At 39.9% G+C, this 21079-nt stretch overlaps 1 protein-coding gene across 4 annotated transcripts in view; it reads left to right on the top strand.

Moving 5' to 3' along the window:
- The window catches only part of LOC125457110 (immunoglobulin-like domain-containing receptor 2), a 143119-nt gene that overhangs the window by 60617 nt on the left and 61423 nt on the right, over positions 1-21079 (top strand). For all 4 annotated transcript variants that reach the window (XM_059650273.1, XM_059650275.1, XM_059650274.1 and 1 more), the window contains one exon: positions 431-550. In XM_059650273.1, the coding sequence (XP_059506256.1) occupies positions 431-550 (120 nt within the window). The remainder of the gene's footprint in view (positions 1-430; positions 551-21079) is intronic.

The following is a 21079-nucleotide window of genomic DNA, read 5'->3' as shown; positions in this document are numbered from 1 at the left end:
AATACCAAACATATATTCACTTATTACAAAAATTTTGACAATGCAATTTGCCCTGACCACGAGTATAGAATTCATGATTGTGCACAATAGCCTGTTTGACAGTGTAACTGGTTTGCATCACATGAACTGCTGTTAATTTATTCATTTTCACAAAACATCACACTTGAAACTTTAAAATGCTCCTGATTTTCAGTTTGGTGGGAATTTCAGATTGCAGCTGTCTGACACTATATTTGTGATATTACAAAATTGGCTTCTCTATCTGCAGTAATCTTTCTAAGTTGAATTTTGATGTGGAAATCCACATCAACAAGCAAGAAATGCACATGGTAAAATGACACTAATGACCAAGCATTGCATATTTGTAGACTTAGGCTTGGCCCCTTGTGTTGTCCAGGTCAATTATCTATTAATTATAGGTCTCTTACAGATGCAGATCTCCAGATTGGAAGGTTACACTGGGGAGATAGTGGGGCTTATTACTGCTCTGTTATCACTCCAGATGACATTGTGGGTAACAGTGAACAAAGAATGGAGCTCCTTGTGTTGGGTGAGTATAGTTTCAATAGCAAGTATGGCTTAAGTAGTTACTTGCAGACGTGATCATGACTAAATAGCAACTGTTAATTGAATTAATTCTCAAGGATTTTTATATTGGTTAATATGCACATACTTTTTTTATTCTGCTGTATAAGTACAAATCTTTCTTTTACTTACTGTGAAGATTTGCTTACATGTTATATGGCCCAGAGAACTGCACTGGTATAGACTACTTAAAATAGTTCTTTGGGCAGGGGATGTGTGTAAAAATGATCTAGATACTGCTGCTAATGATCAATATGATCCAAGTTTCATTTTTTGCACTCTTAATAAATTATTTTTTAAACTAACCTTTTTCATTTTTTTGGTGTTTAATTATTGCAGAATTGCATTTGTTTCAGAATTGGTTCTGGAACGAAGGAAGTTCAAATGCACATGTTTAACACCATTTGCTTTCCTGAATTATGTGCACAAATTGCTTATTGTTCTTTAATCAGAACTAATTGACTAAAGTAGAAGAAAAGGGGAATTTAAGGGGTATACTTTAGAAAATATTTCACGTACTATTAATATCCTGTATAAATCAAATTTGGCCTAAGCACGAGGAATATTAGGTTGGCTTTTATTGCTCCTTTGCCTGTGAGTTGAAAAGCAAGATGTCTCATTAAAACCCGTCTGCAGCTTGTCTATCAGTGGGCAAATTGAGGCCTCTTGGGGCCAATTAATTCCTACTAATGGGCTTCATCCCACCATGGTTGGAAGTTTAACCAGCTAAGTGGTCAGCTGGTGGCAGCCTTCCTAGATCCCTGGGCTATCGAAAGACAGATTCATGGTTTACCACATCTCCAGGTTGTCTCCCATCACACTGAAAAGCCAGCTCATCCCAATCCCAATCCCAATCTCTATCCCAAATACCTGTCCCCGCTATCAGGGTCTGTCAGTTTAGCAGCTGGAGAGATCTCCCATCCCCAATCAGTATGGTGCACTTCTGTCCCAAAGTAAGGCAGACCTGCTGGTAACTCTGACACAGGACTTCCTGTTCTTGAGAGGCAAAAATCCCACTCTGTTTATTAACAGCCAATTGCCTTTTAGATGTGGGGACTGCTACTTGAGAGTGAATCAGTGGGAGTTGTTGGCTAGGGAACTGAGTGCCTTGTATAATTCAATTCAACAGCTTAACTTGTTCCAGCTTGAACACCGGCTGCAGCAATTTTAGATGTTAGCTTTTCTCTTCACCAACAGGTGGCCTGTCAATGTGAACTGAGTCTATTGGAATCTTGGAAGCAGGATGCAAGTTGATGTTTTGTTCACAGCTTCTTTGTCAGAACATTTTCTGAAGTGCTCATCTGGATTATTTTCATAAAGTATATACATATATATTACCAAATACAAGAATATTATAGCATTTATGTTGTAACTGTACAAAGAATAGTTCTGACTAATTATATTTAAGTATTAAGTGTAAAATAATTTATGAAAACCATACATAATAAGAATATTAACCACAAAAATTAGATTCTGGGCACTAGAAAAAAGTCTTTACAGCTGAAGTTTAAATGTTTGATTCAAATGTCATTGACATGCCACTGTGTGACATCTTTATGCTTCATTGAAACAATTTTTTGGTGCTCAGATGTAATAGTGTCTGGACACTGACTTAGCACTAAGAAGAGGTTATTGAACTTGCTAACAAATGACATTTACATTTGTCTGACTGCAATACAATGAATAAAGTTGTTACATGAATCTGGTCAAGTGAACTTTTTGATAGATACTGTAAAAGATAAAATTGGTCATTTATACGTGATTAATTATTGTGACTGTTAATTGCTGTGAAATGGAAAGAAAATGATTAGTTCAACAAGTAGAAAATACATTTAGCAAGTATAATTACTGGAATAACCTTTTAATTTGTGTTTTTAAAATTTGTATTACTTAGGTGATATTACAATTTTCGCACAGGAGGTGATTTGATAGATGCAATAACTAGGGAAACAATACTACATGAGACTGACTCAGCCTCTGGAAGTGGTTAATGACTGAAATTCTCAGACTGTGTTGTAGGAATATAATAACTCAGAATTTGTAATCAGTGATGGATGGATGGTTCTCTCTGTGGATGTTGAAAAAGCTGCCCACAAGGATTTAGCAGCTTATGGCATCAATTTCCTCTTTTTAACAAAGTCAAATTCATTCTTGTGCCATCTGAGAGCTCTGGTGTTTGGAAGCAGTGAAGTCTTCAAACAGATTGAGCAGTTAATCAAACAGAAAAAAAGACTCATACCGTGGAAACGTTGAAGTAAAAAGCACGGAATATCATTTGCCTGTTAAGTAATTTACAGGAGAGAGAAATAAAGATTTGGAGTTACAGATGAGATAAAGATAAAACCACTGCAACAAGATTTTGTGTACGTATAAACTTTAACTTAATAAACATCTCTTGACACATCATATAAGTGTGAAAGAGCAAAACAGAAAACTGAGCTATTTGAGGAGTTATTAGGTCAAATAATAAAGAACAAAGAAAATTACAGCACAGGAACAGGCCGTTTGGCCCTCCAAGCCTGCGTCGATCAAGATCCTCTGTCTAACCTGTCATCTATTTTCTAAAGGTCTGTATCCCTTTGCTCCCTGCCCATCCATGTACCTGTCCAGATATATCTTAAGAGCCGCTAACGTGTCTGCGTCTACCACCTCCGCTGGCAACGCGTTCCAGGCACTCACCACCCTCTGCATAAAGAACTTTCCACGCATATCTTCCTTAAACTTTCCTCCTCTCACTTTGAACTCATGACCCCTCGTAATTGTGTCCCCCACTCTGGGGAGGAAAAAGCTTCTTGCTATCCACCTTGTCTATACCCCTCATGATTTTGTAAACCTCAATCAGGTCCCCCCTCAATCTCCGTCTTCCTAATGAAAATAATCCTAATCTACTCAACATCTGTTCATAGCTAGCACCCTCCATACCAGGCAACATCCTGGTGAACCTCCTCTGCACCCTCTCCAAAGCGTCCACATCCTTTTGGTAATGTGGCGACCAGAACTGTATGCAGTACTCTAAATGTGGCCAAACCAAAGTCTTATACAACTGCAACATGACCTGCGAACTCTTGTACTCAATACCCCGTCCGATGAAGGAAAGCATGCTGTATGCTGCCTTGACCACTCTATTGATCTGTTTTGCCACCTTCAGGGAACAATGGACCTGAACACCCAGATCTCTCTGTTCATCAGTTTTCCCTAGGACTTTTCCATTTACTGTATAGTTTGCCCTTGATTTAGATCTTCCAAAATGAATCACGTCGCATTTGCCCGGATTGAACTCCATCTGCCATTTATCTGCCCAACTCTCCAGTCTATCTATCAAAGGCTTGAATAAGGAGGTAAGTTTTGAGGAGCATATTAAAGGCAGAAAAGAAGGTAGAAAACTGAAGTTTACAGAGAGAATTTGAATGTAGAGTCTTGGCAGCTGATGACACAATGAAGGATACTTGAGACCAGAATTAAAGAATCACAGATATTGCAGAGGACTTCTGAGCCTAGAGGAAATTACAGAGATAGTGAGGGGCAATATTCCCTCTAGAGCTTTTTTCTGTGTGTGAACTTGCAAAGTTGATTGATTTCTCCTTCAGAATTCCCTGTCACAATGTGTCTGCAAAGTTATTCATGCTAATTGGTTTGTGTGGAACTTTAGAAGAATCATGGAGCAGCTGTGTCGCCACACAACTTAGTGCAGAACATTGGTGAGTGGTGAGCGTCTAGAATAACTTGAAAATGTGGATAAGAATTTTAGAATGGAAGATTTATTTAACTGGGAGCGAATGTAGGTCATTTAGCATGTGGTGGATGAACAGGACTTGATGGAAGTTAAGACATGGGTAGCATGTTTTTGGATGAGTTTGAGTTTACAAAGAGTAGATTGTGGGAGATCAGCCAGAAAAACTTTGGAATTGCCACGTCCTGAAGTGACAAAGGCAAAATAAGAATTTCAGAACCAGGCAAACTCAGTCAGGGGTGATGGCAGATGATGCTAAACAAGTAGAAAAAAGTGGTCTTAGTGATGGACCAGATATGATCAGCTTCTCCTCAAATCAAATATGCATAAGGTTGTGAACAGTCTGGTTTAACCTCATATAGCTGCTTGGGACATATAAGGAGTCACTGGCCAAGGAATGAAGTTTAGTGCAGGAGATGAAAGCAATGACTTTGGGCTTCCCAAAATGCAACTGCAAGCAATTTCTACTTATTCAGTATTGAATGTTGGTCAAGCAGTATGATAGTTTAGAGATAAGAGAGTCAGGAGAGATGGTGGTGGAGTAGAGTTTGATGTTGTCAGTGTTAAAATGAGAATTGACAGTATGCTTTCAAATGATGTAACCAAGGGAAGAGACACTCTTGACTATGATTAGATAGATAAGAATATTGAGCGAAATCCCACCCAGCTAGATGAATGTGGTGAGACATTGGAAGAAAATGACCCTATTCAAACTAAGTTGCTGATCATCAAGAAGAGCAAGTACCTCTAATGGACAAGTTGAGCTTGGAGAGGACATGAGGGGAAATAGGAGAGAAACTAAAGGTATGATTTTAGGATGAGAATGGGGGACTTTAGCGAATGTTTAGACCAGTCATGTGTTAATCATCTTTATAACTAGTTGGCGAAGGAACAGACCTGAAGTCCATCCTTACTCTGTTCTAGATTTATTCATAAAGTGGAACATTATAAATGTAAAATTCCTAATCCTAGATCAAGCCACCTATCAGTGTCAATAATGGCCTGATTATATCTGCACAAATTATTATACAATGCCCTAGTTGCAGACACCAAACTGTAGTTTATACATATGTATGAAGGTGGAAAAAGGAAGAAATGGCAGAGCTTGCTAATTGAATTATCTCAATCTTGGTCACAAAGAAGTGCATGAGTTCCTCATATTTGTTATTGGAGGTGAGGATGGAAATGATTTGGAAAGCAGTTCAGTGTGACAGCTAATAGTAAAGAACATAAACCAAAAAGTTGTATTTTCTTCCCAGGATGATCCTGGATTAGTCAGCAGTATTTGCAGACAAGAACTGTTTCACGGTGCTTTGTGGTCAAGCCAGAGCAGGTGATGAATGGCTCACCCAGTTGATGAATGGCTCACCCAGTTTTTAATCACTCCTCCAGTGAGTTTTTTTAAATTGTCCACCATCGTTCCCAAGTAGATGTGGTGAGACTGCAGAGCTTAGATCTGGCTGTGGAATTATTTTGCCCTGTCTGTCATTTGTATATGCAGTCAGGGTGACAGAGTAATGGTTGCTGAAATATCATAACTTGTTTTATTTTTATTGTAAGAATATATGGAATATATATCAGGAAATTAGAAATGGAGGCCTTTTTTTTACATATTCCACATCCAAAATTATATTTTTAGGGCCAGAGAGCTGCACTGCTTTTGTGCTGATTATATGTACATAAGCTACAGCAGTACAATCTGTGAAAGAGCAAGATATCGTTGATAGCAAGTTCTGGATTCCTCATTTAACAATGCACAAGAAGATAACAGAAGTTGCTATCGGTTTTGACAGTGATTCTAACAATTTCACTGTCACTACAACCACACACAAGCTAATGAATTCAAATTTATTAATGATCTAAAAATCTCCACAAAATATAGATATTATTCACAAGATGAGAAATAAATTCTCAAATACTGTTCAAAAATTGACTAATATGCCAAACATGGATGTCCAATGAGTAGAAATTTACTTGGCTTGTGGGTTTTACATTTAAAAACTGTCCCACACTATTCTTCAGTTATTTAAATTCACAATGAAAATAGACGTGTAGACTTCAAAAAATGTAGAAAACAAATTCCAAGTGATGAATTTCTGTGTTATTAACGGGGCCCCTCTGAATCTTTTTTGGTTGCATGTTAGAGCATTTTGCTGTGTTTCTTTAGACATATCTACAAAGGATGAGACACTTTTGTATCTTATGTAGCCAGCAAGTAGAATCTGTTGCTTATAAACATTTGATTGACGGAATTTGTAAAGTGCTTATTTGAATAGCAAACACACTCATAAGATTATGATTTTAACCAGAATAAATGTGTTACTATTTGAATAATTTCAAATTTATTTCTAAATAATATGTCCTACTTTTTATAATAAATAGGTGTAATTATAACAATAATTTTTCCGGTCAAAGTTATTGTCACTCTAGGCTATTCCTAGCCTTTAAGAAATGAACAGGGAAAGAAACACTTTTTACTTATTACATCATTAATCTACTGCTGCACAGATTAGCCACTTGTGAAGATGAGGAATTAAAGTCAATATATTATCACATATCTGAAGGTAACATTGAAGATTTCCTGGATTTGATCCCTGATGCAATAGAACAATAACATGTAAATTTATAAAAAGCCCTTTAAACAGCAAAATGTCCCATGTCACTTCACAGCTGTAGTAAGACAAAAAAACTACTTTGGTTCGATTAACATTTAACATTAGAATGGTCCCCAAAAGAAGCCTGAGCTAAAGCTAATGCTTCTGCCTATCCAAAGTCTCCAGTCCTTAAAATCATAATGGAAAATTACCCTGGATCTGACCTCAGATGCATTAAGAGAGATAACGAGGTGTAGAGCTGGATGAACACAGCAGGCCAAGCAGCATCAGAGGAGCAGGAAGGCTGATGTTTCGGGCCTACACCCTTCTTCAGAAAAATTGCCTGGCATATTAGAGTGCAAGTTAGTCATGTAGGCCATGTAGTTTTTGAAAATGTCTACTTAAATATATTGGCACAAGTGAGACAGATTGTGTAATAATCATCTTTAGTTGATGACCTCATGGCAAAAAATTCTCTGGACAACAATAACATAGAATGGAATTTCATATTCAGTTTGAGAATTAGTAATGAGTAATTAAGAGCAATTATAAGGACACAAAGACTGTTTCTAAAGTGGACTGGGAAAATGGGTTAGAGATGATGGTAGAGAAGTAGTGGCAGACAGTTAACTATTTCAGAATTCAATGATACGTTTTGCTGAGAAGTTCAAAAACCTCTACAAAGGGTACACCATCAAGGAAATTACTAATCAAGGAAATTAAAAGACAATACAAAATTGAAAGGATAAGCATACAATGCTGCAAAGATTTAATAATGTAGAAATTAGTTACCTGGAATTTGTGTTCTGTATGAATTCTGAAATTTTGAAAATAGAGTAGAAGCTTGTGATATCTTTTACAAAAGGATGACTTAAAAATGTTACAGTATGAGAGAAAACTAGCAAGAAATATATAACTTATCAATAAAAGTTTCTACAAGTGTGTATATATTAAAAAAAAGTGTAACTAAAGAAAATAATTGGTCCTTTTATAGGCAGACACCTGGGCAGCTAACCACAGGAATCAAAGAAAAATGCAGTGACTGAGATGGCAGTAAGGAATTAGTATTTTTGCATCTGTCTTGACAGGAGAATACATTTTAAAAAAGCCAAAAATACTAGAAAATCAAGAGGCAACATGGAGAGAGGACTGAAAGCAGCCAATAAAGAAAAAGTACCAGGAAAATTCAAGGGACTATGAACTAACAAGATTCCTGTCTGTTTCCTAAGATCTATAAAGTGTTGCAGGGATGACGAATGTATCGGTTATAATCTTCCAAAGTTGCATAGACCCTGGAAAGATCCCACTCGGACTGGAAAATTGTAATAACTGGGGAGACCAGAAACTAAAGGCTGGATAACCTAAAATCTGTCATTGGTGAAATTCCAGAATCTGTTAAGGATGTAGCAGCAGAATATTTAGAAAATCAGAATACTATCAGCAGAGTCAGCATGGATTTATGAAAGGAAAACCTTGTTTGACAAATTTATTAGAGTAATTTTAAGATGCAGAAAGCAGGGTGGATAAAGTGGAGCCACCATAAGTGATGTATTTGGATTTCTCAAAGATATTTGATAACAGGTGCCACAAAAAGAGGTTCACTACACAAGACAAAAGCTCATACTGAGAGAATTGATCAACCAAGAGAAACCTGAGTCAGAGTAAATGGGTCATTTTTAACTTGACAAAATAAAACTACTAGATTACGACAAGAATCAGTGCTGAGGCCTCAATTATTTATGACCTACATTAGTAACTGCGAAGCATCATAAAACATTTAAAAATTGCTTTGCATCAGAATTTGATAGCTGAAATATCACCAGGGATGAGGAAACAGCATCAAAAATGTGGCTCCCCTGGGAAACTGAATGACATTCGTAATTATACTGGGGTGAGCCTTTAATTGAGATGGAAACAATTTTCTTGTCCAAAGAGAGGCAATGAGAATGTGAATGGAACTAGATCACTAAATGCGAATGTCAGTAGATACTTCACAGCAGCTAGTACTGAAGCTGCTGGTTGACCTGAGGGCAGGATTTGTGGTTTTTGGCAAAGCCTTCCATTTCACCAGAAGGAAGCAAGATTTCATGGCAAATTCTGAGGCCTGGCACAGGGTGAAGGGCTGTACCTTGCTTCATCAGTGCTAACCTGGATCTAATGCTGGAGAAACAGAGGGAAGACACCACCTTTCCGTTCATCAATCTATCCATCCAAATTCTCCTCCTGATCTCCCTTGATCAGCCACTTCCTTCCAATTCTGACAATGCTTTTTTTGCGCACCTCTCTGCTTGGCCATGTTATGAACTTTGCAGAGACCACAAAATGTCTGAGACCCTGTGTAGAAGACAACCACGCAGTGCCAAATGCTCTGCAACTGGAATTGCCTCTTTGTATGCCCAATAGCTTGCTCAGAGGTTGTGTTGAGTAGCGGTATTGCAAAAGGATTTTCTTTTTGCTTTAAAATCTACACACTTGGGCTAAAACAAAAATCTGAGGCAGGCTGGACTGATGGAAAATGAAAGAGTGATAGCAGCTGCCAGGAATGGAAGCACATGCAGAGAGGAATCTGTGATTGCAGACTAGTTAGATATTGAGGTTGTGTAAATTCTTCCTGTACTAGTCTCATTAGTCAGTATGTGGTAGCAACATCGGTGTGATTGACAGTACACTTTACTAGGGGCAATTCAGTAATGGTGCCATGTGAGCCTGTAATGCCCCATCAGTTATGAATGTGCCATGTTGTAAAGCCTTGGTGAAGAAGGTATCGCTGGGCTCGGTGCTGCATCAGGGGGCAGCTGCCTGAGACACCCTGCAGAGATTCACAGTTGATTCTTGAAAGGTTCTACTGGTGAAGAAATTCAAAGCCACAGTTCTTATGACTGCTCCTGCTCCTGGCATGGTCTGACCATTCCTTAGGCATAGCATGAAGCCTGCATTGACAACTGTAATGTCTGCCTAGAGAGCCACAATCTGTTTCCACACTGATGGTTCTCGTTAATGTGCAGGTCCTTTCACCCTGGCCAGTAGGCTCTATGCTGAAGGTAATATCTCCTCCACTACAGCCCCCACCCCAGCCTCCTGGTGCCTGGTGTTCTCCTGGTCCTCCTTGTGCAGGCTGCTGCTCATCATCTCCAAGGCTCTGGATTTTAAAGGGTGCAGAGCCCTTTTCCAGCTGCCATGTTCTTGATGTTCAGGTGGAATACAAACTGCCTTGCCTACTGTCCCAATGTCCACGTGATTTCCAGCAGCATGATAACCCCTCTGGACTAGTAAGCACAACTCCTTCCCTGATCTGCAATGGACCACTGCAGGTTTTCCTACGAAGGGGTAAATCCGTTCCTCTCTGATCGGCCCTTAGCCTCACCTGCAAAAGCGTGTCCTGTCTCCCCAGTTCACTCCTGACATTATCCACACTTGCTTTTAGCTAATCTGATGCAGTCAGCACCCTAGGACCATAGGAGGCTTGGGGACCGCTTTGCAGAACACCTCCGCTCGGTTCGCAACAAACAACTGCACCTCCCAGTCGCGAACCATTTCCACTCCCCCTCCCATTCCTCAGACGACATGTCCATCATGGGCCTCCTGCAGTGCCACAACGATGCCACCCGAAGGTTGCAGGAACAGCAACTCATATTCCGCTTGGGAACCCTGCAGCCTAATGGTATCAATGTGGACTTCACAAGCTTCAAAATCTCCCCTCCCCCCACTGCATCCCAAACCCTGTCCAGCCTGTCTCTGCTTCCCTAACCAGTTCTTCCTCTCACCCATCCCTTCTTCCCACCTCAAGCCACACCTCCATTTCCTACCTACCACCTCATCCCGCCTCCTTGACCTGTCCATCTTCCCTGAACTGACCTGTCCCCTCCCTACCTCCCCACCTATACTCTCTCCACCTATCTTGTTTTCTCTCCATCTTCGGTCCGCCTCCCCCTCTCTCCCTATTTATTCCAGTTCCTTCTCACCATCCCCCTCGCTGATGAAGGGTCTAGGCCCGAAACGTCAGCTTTTGTGCTCCTGAGATGCTGCTTGGCCTGCTGTGTTCATCCAGCTCTACACTTTGTTACCATAGGACCTGCAGCCTTCATATAATTTCAACCATGGTAGAGAGTGGGACCTTTAACAAATATCCCGACTGCTTTGCTGGACAGTGCAAGCGTTTAGTCTGAGAAATGGCGTTGGCCATTATTTTTCTAAAACAAAATGTCAAATTTGGTTTTGATCAGATTTAGGTAACACATTGTGAAGAATAATATATGATTTGCAAAGGTTTAGTATACACTAGGACCACCTTTTTATGGTTGGGGAAACACTATGGGAAATGGATCATTCCTGTTTTTGACATAAGCCAAACTGTGCTATGAACGTGGAGCAAATGACAGAGGCCCTAAAATAATGAGAACTGTTTGTTTTGTGGTGGCATTTTTAAAAAATGCCTTATTTCACCAATTATATTCTTTGAAATATAGTTTGGTTAGGTCTACCACCTTTTTCCAGTGCAAATTTAAATAATAGCACATTCATCTGTGGTATGTTTGTTTTTGAATATAGCGATCAAAAGAACCTTATGTTATTACTTAGTGACATACCTGAAAACCAAATTTGGACAGATACAGAAGTACAAGGAAAAAAATGGACTTGCATTTATGTCACACCTTTCATGACCTCAGGATGTGCAAGAGCACTTTACAGCTAATAAAGTATCTTTTAAAAGAAAGGTGGCTGACTTCTGGACATTAAAGGTGAACACGATATGATAATACTGGAATAATAATCAAATAAATGTTTTTAGTTAGTTTTATTGAAAGATTAAGAGCAGCCAGGAGATCAAGGAGCTCTCTTGCTCCTTGGATCTTTTACATCCATCTTGGGGCAGACGGGGACTTAGCTCATTGTAAAGGGAGTATTTGTAACAGTGTAGCATTGCCTTAATACTACCCTGGATTATGTGCTCAACTTTTCAAAGTGGGAATTGAATCCAGAACCTGATTCCGCTGAGAAATGGGAGAAAGGACAACCATCATGCAGAGTAATTAATGATTTCTTTAGCAAAATGCCTTCTGTGCTTCAACTTCTATTATTTTGTAGCTATTATGATGTGAGACACACACTCAGGTGACTTTTCATGCATCAAGTAGCCTTTTATTAGCTCTGCAATGAGATTTCCAGTGATTGTGTAACATGTCTTTATTATATATCAGAGGGGCTTCATGAAAGTTTCAGTGTTGCACCTATTTCACAATACTTGGTTGACTGAATTAAATCCATGTAGTTATACTAGTATGTAATTGAGAGGGTTATAACTTCTAAGTGTAACTGGTAAAGAAGTGTAGTTTCAAAATATACGTAAACTGAGTAATGATTGACTGTAGAGAGTGTTACGAGGAAATAATGCAGGATTTGTCCAGTAAATTCAAACTTGGTGACCTAATTTTACTGGTCAGTACTCTTGTCATTATTTTGCTTGGTTTATCCGTTTATCGTTCATCAACACTTTCTCTCCTTTGCCTCTCCCTGTTGACTCTCCACAAGCTCTTATTCTCCTCCAGCTGTGAAGATGGAATGGTACGTGATGTAGTGTTGTGTACTGGTTCTATCAGTACTGCTGAGTGATTGGCTGTCAGGCAATGTTATTGGACTGAGGAGAGCCAGACTCCCTAATCCCTTCTCTTTCCACCTCCATCCCCTCCCCCAACTCATGCTAAAAATTGAAAACCTCAGTTCTGAGTAATGCTTCATTTATATTTAAAAGATAAGATTTGGAATTACTTCAAGTCTGTAAGAAAAAGGCAGGTGTCCATTCAGCAACATGAATAATCGAGACACAGCGAGAATGCATAGAATTCTTCCAAAATGGCCTTTTCTTTTGTAAATGGTGAAACTTTTTTTTTAACTAGGCCTTCCTAAATTTGCAATCAAAACATGTCCCAGCATCAGTCACTTCTCAACAGTTTTCTACATAAAATTGCAAGGCATCTTCTGATTTAGAGATACAGCAACCGCAGATTTATTCTCGGTAAGGATAAAAATAATAAGCTGTAAGCAGTATAGGTTTTGAGGATTAAGGCCTCTGCTACCAGAGTTTCTATAGCAACTGCATTTGCAAGGCTCTTGTCGCCTGTTAGGCCTTTGATCTTTTCAAAAGTACTTCTTTTGTGCACTCGCCTCCCTCTGCTGCTTTCTTGAAGGCTTCTAAAGCTTTGAGAGAACAGCATCAGGAAAATAGAAATAAACAAATTATTTGAACCTGGATCTCCAAGCAATAAAACGATTATAATCTTTTACTACAGTGGTTGTTTTTTAAAAATACATAAACATAAAATCAGTGATGAAAATCTGCAATGACAATCTGTCTGCAAAAGTTAATGGAAAATCAGCTTCCAGTTAGGGAATGTTGTTTCCTCGGGTCTCTCAACTTCATCGGCTGTTGGTATGACAACTGTTGAGTTAAGTGGAGGGTAGAGTCAAAGGTCAAATATGAATTGGATTCCTCTATTCAGTTAGATGCAGTGAAGGAAGAAAAGTGATTACTATAGAACAGATTCTTGATATAATGTCCAATTTTAAACAGCCAAAAAAATGTTTGTACGTAATGTGGTTCTTAACTGTTCAAAGAGCAAACTATTGATTCTACCTGTATACAAGGGGAAGCTCAAAGAAACTATATCCAAAGTATGCATTGGCTTTGAAAATAATATAAATATGCACAGGGATCAGTTTTAATTTCTGACTATAATACACAAAGGCAGGAAAATGAATAATACGGGAAAGCCTATCAGATGTACAATAAAAATCGAAAGAACTGCGGATGCTATAAATCAGGAACAAAAACAAAGTTGCTGGAAAAGCTGGAGGAACAACACCTCATTTCCCGCTTGCCACTTTAGCACACCACCCTCCTCCCTGGCCAACATCCGTCTCTGGCTTGCTGCAGTGTTCCAGCGAAGCCCAACACAAGTTGGAGGAACAACACCTCATTTTCTGCCACCAGACCTGCTGAGCTTTTCCAGCAACTTTGTTTTTGTTCCTATCAATTGTACACTTGACAGCTTTCTCAGTATTCATCGCTTTTCACTTATGGAAATTGTTTATTTCCTTGAAATGGGCAGTACTTTTGCCAACTCCAATGTCCCAGCATAGTGATACTCTTTCTTTACATATCACTGATCTAAGTTCTGATAAATGGCAAAAGTCCAGCATAATTTTACAGCTAGTATTAGGATCCCCAAGAAGACCATTAAACAAGAATACACACACTCAAGGTTTATAACAAATTAATTTCACTATATAAAAATTAAAGCAAACTATTAAATGCAGGTATTTCTGCTATAATAGTGGATGCTGTTTGGATAACACAAACTTTCTACTGTACAGTATATCAATTTTTTTAATAGCAATTTCCCTATAATGAAATTTTCTATGGCGGTTTTTTTTTGATAGCACAATTTTCTATAGTGCAAGGATGCTGAAGAATGCAGCTATTGTGTTAGAGGGGAACTACCTGTAAACACACCCTTAGGCGATTGATTCCTCTGTTCTAAGCGAGACCAAACCGAGAGCCTCTTTTATTTCCTCATGAACTCTGTCTTCAAACTAAAGTTATGCCTCCACCCGTATTCCATGCAAAGAATGATGTCACTTGGAAGCTACTTGTGAGTAGAAAGATGCTCCAACAGTTCATGTAGATAATAAATACATTTACCAATACTCCATCATTTCCACGCCCCCACACCCCCAATGTTTCTGTCTTCTAAAATCTAGGCACTCAGATGGTTTCAAAATTCTTCCAGAATGCATTGACTGACAGATCTTTGACTAGAGGGTTGTGGACCATGATTCTCAACTTGATCTTGCCTGGTGTGTAAACTCTTTCTCCACTGGAGAACCTTCAATCTTTTGATGACAGTTGGCAAGGATATTGTCCCAACTAAGTCAAATGGTTGGTACATTGCCTTCTCTGCAGAACCCTTGATTTCCTAAATGTCTTTCAGTGTGAATCTCTTCCCTGTTGAATCAGGTAGTTGCCTCCTAACAACATCTGGAGAACCCTTAATCTCATGAATTTCCATCATGGAAAATGGCAACATTCGTGGAAACAAATCTTTTTTGAAATATCCAGTTATTCTGAACCAGGTAATTTATTGTTTTTGACCAGTGTTCTGAATCTGTGAACGTTGTTCTGGCTTCCTGGGGCCATTTGGAAATTAATCTTCATTTTGATGGGCAAGAGAGTCATTTTAGCAGGACAAAAAGGAAGGTGGAGTAAAGACCACAACTAGATCAGTCATGACCTTATTAATGGACACCAGGCTTGAAGGACTGAACAGTCTATTGCTGCCATTAAGGTTACAAACTAACACAAGATCATTGGACAAGAAGCAACAGGATTCCGCACAGCAGAATGCAGCTGTACAAGAGAATGATAAGCTGGTGTAGAACAAGAGGTAGCCTGCTATAGTTCTTCTGTGCTCTGAACACATTTGTTTTGACCTCACAACATGTTCACTGGTTATGTTTATCAGGGGATGCATATAAATACATTGATAGTTAACCTTAGTGGAGGATCAGTGAAGTCTTTATTCAATCTACTGACAGATCTATTGAAGTGTGTGAACTCTCCTCTTCAACTTGTTGATTAGTTAGGCATTTTTATTGAGCCTGTGGTTATTTGATTGTTTAAACAAAGCTATCCCGCAGTGGTAATAGGCTCCAAGTGACCTAAGCAAGCTGATGGTTGGACTACTAGTTCTCGAATGGAGGAAGCCCTAACTACAAACTGCCAGCCAATCAGATCAGCCAAAATCTCCTGGGTGCTGCTGGGACTGCCAGGAAGTCCTGTGATAAGGAGGACATGACCACCAAGTAGAGAGAAGTCCAGGATTTTTGGCCAGGAATGAATGGGGGCAAGCGCAGAGATTGGCTTTGGAGTCCAGGCAGTAAGACACAAAGGGAAGATGTGCCCCCAATTTTCACAAAATGAGGTAACCCCTCTTCCTCCATGCCTTTCCAACAAATTTATAAAGATTTCAGACGAAGAGTCCTATTGAACTCGAAACATTAACTCTGTTTTTCCTTCTCCAGAGAGGCTGCCAGGCTTGGTGAGTTTCTCAGTATTATCTTTGCGGCATATTGCAGTAGTGGAGGCAGACTGAGGACCATGTCCACTTATAAGCCTCATTAGGCCTAAGGTTGTGAAGCTACTGGGTATTCTACCAGCCTCTGATAATGTGTAGAGGGTTGGCAGGCGTGGCAAGGTGGTGGAATAAGCCACTGACATATATTTAACTTGCATCTCCTATTGAAAACACACCAAGTGGGAACTTGAAACGTCTGAACAAACATGCTGAGTGAACTGAAGAACTATAGCAGGCCGTTGGTCTATCCCTTTCCTTGTTTGTTTCCCCATTTATCAATCTCTCACACAGACACCTTGAACTATTCTGTGCTGTGAGAAATGCTGCTGGTTCTTTCCCATATCACAACACTAGCAGACAAATAAGGTTACTTAAGATCATTGCACTTTGGAGTATTAGAGTGTTGTTCAGCCCTTCAAGCCTACTCTCCATTCAATAAGATTGTGGCTGATCTAGCTGTGGTCTCAGCTTCACTTTCCTGTCTGTATTGACAATCCTCCCCTCCCTTGCACCTCAAAAATCTATGCCTTGAAGAAATGTAATTACTTAGTTTTCACTATTCTTAAGGAGGGAAAAAATACACAGATTAATAAAAGAAAAATATTCTCCTCATCTCTATCTTAAAAAGACATATTCTTAACCTGTAAAGCCCAGTTCTTGAATTTCCCACAAGAGGAAACATCCTCAAGATCATGCCCTGTTCAGTCCCCTCAGGATCTTGTCGGTTTCAATAACCTCATCCATCATTCTTCTAAATTCTAATCTGGTGTAAACACAACGTAAACCTGTCATCCGGGAATCTGTTAAGATAAGTCTGTAACACAATTATATCCTTTCTCAAAAAAGGGACCTAGAACAGTAAGTAGTCTAGATGTGACCTTACCAAGGTTCTATGCAGCTGCAAGAAAACTGTACATTTTTTAAAATTTCCACTTCCCTTGCAATAAACACCAATATTTAATTTGCTTTCCTAATTTGACACTGTACCTGCATACTATCTTTGTGATTCATGGACGCGGACACCCAAAACCCACTGTTCCATAGAGTTCTACAATCTTTGTCCATTTAAATAGTATACTGCTTTCTATTCATCCTTCCAAATGGACAAGTTCACATTTTCCTCCACTATATTTGCATCTGTCAACTTCTGTCCACTCACTTAATCTATCTTTATCTCTTTCTTAACCTCCTCTTGATAACTTTTTATTCTAACCATCTCACTGCAACTTTCCAACACAGCTCACTGGCTCTTAGGATTGATGAACATGCAAGCTGAAGTTGGTAGTAAAAAGACTTTTCTTAACTATTTGCCACAGAGGACAGAGTAATTTTAACTTTTGATAATGCTGTTAAACAGGCAATATTGATGCTCTGCCCTTACACATTGCCACAACACAATTCAAACTCAGGAAAAATATAGAAACTAATGTTTGACTCAACATCACCGATTTACACTAATGCCCAAAGTCAAAGTAAGCTCTTCTCCCTACCAACCCTCAATATCCTCAAAAAAACAAATAAGATTTTAAGAAATTTTGGTTTGCAGATATGAGGACTTGGGCAATGACATTTTTTGTCTCCAAGATGAACGTCCAATGTATCAGTGTATGTGCTCAATAGTCAAACTCCTAAAAAGGCAAATCAGCATCAGCAGCAAATTTATTTTTCTTATGGTGTGTATCTTTAGCTTTAGGGTTCCTTTTCACATATTTTCTATGGGCACTTTCATTATGTTACCTGCTAATTCATTCATATTATTTTCACAGACCTTGGCATCCTTGAGACACTGTTTATTCTCTAAGAAGAATCCAGCTATTCTGATACACAGATCCCATCAGTATTTTCATAGCACCCTGAATTGAGAAAAGAATAAATGGAGGAAAACTGCACTATGAAAGGTCTTGGGGGTACTTGCACGAAATGCAAAGTTAGTACACAGGTGCAGCAGGTAATCACAAAGGCTAATGGAATGTTTATTTCAAGGAGGTTAAGGTTAGAGTTGAAGACTAGGGAAGTCTTGCAGGAAACTGTGCAAGGTGCTGGTGAGACCTTATCTGGAGTACTGTGAGCAGTTTTGATCCTCTTATTTTATGAAAGATATTATTTCATTGGAGATAGTTCAGAGAATGTTGACTTGGATGATCGCCAGCATGAAGGGATTGAAATAAGCAAAGGTTAAACAGATAACAAAGTGTGGAGATGGATGAACACAGCAGGCCAAGCAGCATCTCGGGAGCACAAAAGCTGACGTTTCGGGCCTAGACCTTGCATCAGAGAGGGGGATGGGGAGGGAGAAGTGGCATCAATAGGGAGAGAGGGGGAGGCGGACCGAAGATGGAGAGAAAAGAAGATAGGTAGAGAGGACAGTATAGGTGAGGAGGTAGGGAGGGGATAGGTCAGTCCAGGGAAGACGGACAGGTCAAGGAGGCAGGATGAGGTGGTAGGTAGGAAATGGAGGTGCGGCTTGAGGTGGGAGGAAGAACAGATTAGGGAGGCAGAGACAGGCTGGGCTGGTTTTGGGATGCAGTAGGGGGAGGGGACGATCTGGGCTGGTTTTGTGATGCAGTGGGGGAAGGGGAGATTTTGAAGCTTGTGAAGGTTAAACAGGTTGGGATTCTACTTATTGGAGTTTAAAGAATGAGAGGTGATTTTACTGAAGCATACATGATTCTTAAGGGAATTGAAGGGGGTGAATGCTAAGAGTATATTTCCCTCCTGGGAGAGTCTAGGGCCAGACGGCATAACCTCAGAATAAAGGGGTGCCAATTTATGACTGATATAAACAAAGAAAATTACAGCAAAGGAACAGTCCGTTCGGCCCTCCAAGCCTACGCCGATCGAGATCTTCTGTCTAAACCTGTCACCTATTTTCTAAGGGTCTGTATCCCTTTGCTCCTTGCCCATCCATGTACCTGTCCAAATACATCTTAAAAGACACTATCGTGTCTGCGTCTACCACCTCCGCTGGCAACACGTTCCAGGCACTCACCACCCTCTGCGCAAAGGACTTTCCACGCATATCTCCCATAAACTTTCCTCCTGTCGCTTTGGACTCATGACCCCGAGTAATTGAGTCCCCCACTCTGGGGAAAAAGCTTCTTGCTATCCACCTTGTCAATATCCCTCATGATTTTGTAGACCTCAATCAGGTCCCCCCTCAATCTCCGTCTTTCTAATGAAAATAACCCTAATGTTTTCAACCTTTCTTCATAGCTAGCACCCTTCATACCAGGCAACATCCTGGTGAACCTCCTCTGCACCCTCATGCTTTTGGTAATGTGGCGACCAGAACTGTATGCAGTACTCCAAATGTGGCCGAACCAAATTCTTATACAACTGTAACATGACCTGCCAACTCTTGTACTCAATACCCCGTTCGCTGAAGGAAAGCATGCCGTATGCCTTCTTGACCACTGTATCAACCTGCGTTGCCACCTTCAGGGTACAATGGACCTGAACACCCAGATCTCTGTGTTCAATTTTCCCCGGGACTTTTCCATTTACTGTATAGTTTGCTCTTGAATTACATCTTCCAAAATACATCACCTCACATTTGCCCTGATTGAACTCTATCTGCCCAACTCTCCAATCTATCTGTATTCTGCAGTAATCTCTGACAATCCCCTTCACTATCTGCTACTTCACCAATCTTCATGTCATCTGCAAACTTGCTAATCAGACCACCTACACCTACCTCCAAATCATTTACATATATCACAAACAACAGTGGTCCCAGCACAGATTCCTGTTGAACACCACTGGTCACAGGTCTCCAATTGGAGAAACCCCCTTCCACTACTACTGTCTCCCTCCTGTTGCCCAGCCAGTTTTTTAACCATCCAGCTAGCACACCCTGGACTCCATGCGACTTCACTTTCTCCATCAGCCTGCCATGGGAAACCTTATCAAACGCCTTACTGAAGTCCATGTATATGACATCTACAGCCTTTCCCTCATCAATCAACTTTGTCATGTCCTCAAAGAATTCTATTAAGTTGGTAGAATTCTATCAAGACATGACCTTCCCTGTGCAAAACCATGTTGTCTATCACTGTTAAGCCCATTTTCTTCCAAATGGGAATAGATCCTATCCCTTAGTATCTTTTCCAGCAGCTTCCCTATCACTGACGTCAGGCTCACTGGTCGATAATTACCTGGATTCTCCCTGATACCCTTCTTAAACTAGGGGACAACATTAGCAATTCTCCAGTCTTCTGGGACCTCACCCGTGTTTAAGTATGAGAACTGTGGGACAGAGTCCTTGTGTATATTTAAGGCTGAGATAAGTAGATTTTAATCCATATGGGAAATCATAGGTTATGGGGAAAAGGCAGGAAAATGGATATGATGAGTGTCGAATCAGCCCTGATCCTATTGAATAGGACACCAGTCTCGGGACTAAACAGTCTGCTCCTGTTCATATAGCTTATTGTGTTATAGTCTGAATTCCTCAGCTCCTTCTATCTGTGGATCACTTAGGTGCACACTATAGAGCTTTCTGCCCTTTAAATTACAATTATTAACTGGACATTAAACTTTCTTAAGAAAATCAAAACCCTGAGTTTCATTTCCTCCATAGAGTCGTACAGCACAGAAACAGACCCTTCAGTCCAATCGGTCCATGCTGAACATAATCCCATACCAAACCAGTCCCACTGGCCTGCTCCTGGCCCATATCACTCCAAACCTTTCCTATTCATTTATCCATCCAAATGCCTTTTAAATGTTGTAATTATACCTGCATCCATCTTCATCAGGAAGTTCATCCCACATGCGAACCACCCTCAATGTGAAAAAAAATTGCTTCTTATGCCTTTTTAAAATCTTTCTCCTGTCATCTTAAAAATATGCCCCCAGCCTTGACGTTCCCCATCTTAGGAAAAAGACAACTACCATCAACTCTCTTTGTACTTCTCATTATTTTATAAACTTCTATCGTCTCTCAAACTCCTACGCTCCAGGGGAAAATGTCCCAGCCTATCCAGCCTTTCATTATGAGCAATGAAGACAAACGTGCCAAATGCTTTTTTAACCTATTT

Source organism: Stegostoma tigrinum, chromosome 12 (assembly GCF_030684315.1).
Source record: "Stegostoma tigrinum isolate sSteTig4 chromosome 12, sSteTig4.hap1, whole genome shotgun sequence".
Classification (NCBI taxonomy): Eukaryota; Metazoa; Chordata; class Chondrichthyes; order Orectolobiformes; family Stegostomatidae; genus Stegostoma; species Stegostoma tigrinum.
Note: the sequence above shows the minus strand (reverse complement) of the source record. Positions and strands in the feature narration are given on the sequence as shown.